This window comes from Amblyomma mixtum, chromosome 5 (genome assembly GCF_055824585.1).
Source record: "Amblyomma mixtum isolate Tamu chromosome 5, ASM5582458v1, whole genome shotgun sequence".
NCBI classification, from domain to species: Eukaryota; Metazoa; Arthropoda; class Arachnida; order Ixodida; family Ixodidae; genus Amblyomma; species Amblyomma mixtum.
In genome coordinates, this window is record NC_143016.1 from 122912468 (window position 1) to 122914329 (window position 1862).

At 56.8% G+C, this 1862-nt stretch overlaps 1 protein-coding gene across 1 annotated transcript; it reads left to right on the plus strand.

The window, feature by feature from the left end:
• Positions 1–331: 331 nt before the first annotated feature.
• LOC149343570 (uncharacterized) lies at positions 332–1369 on the plus strand (the record flags this gene model as incomplete). Its single annotated transcript, XM_089547010.1, has 1 exon — positions 332–1369. A coding segment is annotated over one exon (1038 nt), but the record flags the coding sequence as incomplete, so codon positions are not given.
• Positions 1370–1862: the final 493 nt, after the last annotated feature.

Below are 1862 nucleotides of genomic sequence, written 5' to 3' on the forward strand. Positions count from 1 at the left end.
TGTTTAACGTACCAAAGCGGCTCAGGCTATGAGGGACGCCGTAGTGAAGAGCTCCGGAAATTTCGACCACCTGGTTTTCTTTAACGTGCAGTGACATCGCACAGTACACGGGCCTCTAGAATTTCGCGTCCATCGAAATTCAGCCGCCGCGGCCGGAATCGAACCCGCGTCTTTCGGGCCAGCAGCCGAGCGCCGTAACCACTGAGCCACCGCGGCGGGGCCAGACACTACAAAGATTCGCGGCAGTATGCTCCACTGCAGGAGCACGAAGAAAAGCTCTTAGTTTTATATTGTTGCGGGGTACGCGGGGTACGAGCCGCCATGCCGCTGACCCGACGAGCCGACGAGCCGATCCGTCGAGATAGCTACCGACGCGCCTGCCACGCCAACTGTCGTCCTAGCCCACCCTCGAGACCCGGGCACATTCTGCGGTACCGATGGCGTGGACGTTGAAGACTGGCTCTCGCTGTACGAGCGTGTGAGCACACACAACCGGTGGGATCCCACAATGAAGTTGGCGAACGTCATTTTCTACTTGACGGGCACTGCAAGGGTCTGGTTCGAGACACACGAGGAAGAACTGACCAGTTGGGACCTGTGCAAGCAGAAGCTCACCGAATTGTTCGGTAAGCCATTCGGACGTCAGCTGGCTGCGAAGAAGGAGCTTGCATGCCGCGCACAATCCTCAACAGAGTCATATGTGTCTTATATTCAGGACATTTTAGCCCTCTGCATGAAAGTTGATTCCGCCATGTCAGAGAGTGACAAAGTAGGTCACGTTCTCAAAGGAATTGCAGACGACGCCTTTAACTTGCTGGTGTACAAGGACTGTGGAACGGTTGACGCCATCTTAAAAGAATGCCGCCGCTTTGAACAAGCGAAAAGCCGCCGTATTTCCCCTCAGTTCACGCGGTTGCCGAACACGGCGGCAACGTCGTCCTGCGTAGACTCATCCCAACCGTGCTCCCTGCCAACATCCGACAGCCTGACACGACTTGTACGCCGAGAACTAGAGGCAGTGTCTCCCACAATTTCCCAATTATCGGTACCGGACAGTGCCCCTGCAGTATCCCTTATACAGGCTGTTGTCCGACAAGAATTCGCCAATCTCGGGATCCGACCTGTATGCTCCATTAGTTGCCCAGATGCTCGCAATGTGTCTCCCGTGCTCGGTGCCCGACATCCGTACCACACTCGCCGCAGCCGCAACCCGGATGAGTGGAGAACACCTGACGACAGGCCCATCTGTTTTAACTGCTCCCGAGTTGGTCACATCTCCCGACACTGCCGAAGCCGTCCGTCATCGACCTACCGCCGCTATCCTGATTCTTTCTATCCCCGCCGCTCGTCGTCGCCCCATGAACCATAGCTCGCAAGCTCCGACGCTCAGGCCCCTCCAACTAACCGCTCGTCGTCTCCTTACCGTCGTCGATCTCCGTCGCCCCAAACTCGACGCCCATCATCTCCTGGCCCGTATGCTCGATCCCGTTCGGAAAACTGATGGCTGCAGCGTCTGGAGGTGATGCTGCTCCGACGACCGACCTTGGAAATCCTCCTTTGACTCTACAAGCCCGACGGAATATACTTAGCGTAGACGTGGACGGGATCCCTGTTACCGCTCTCATCGACACGGGAGCGCACGTCTCCGTTATGAATGCCTCTCTACGCCCTCGCCTAAGGAAAGTGCTCACTCCTGCCCACTCCGCTGTTGTTCGTCTCGCCGATGGCGGTACTTCCGCTGTCGTTGGAATGTGCACAGCCCGTGTGTCAATCGCCGGCCGCCATACTTCGGTTCTCTTCACTGTCCTCGAACACTGCCCTCATGACCTCATCCTTGGCCTTGACTTTCTTTCCGAACATTC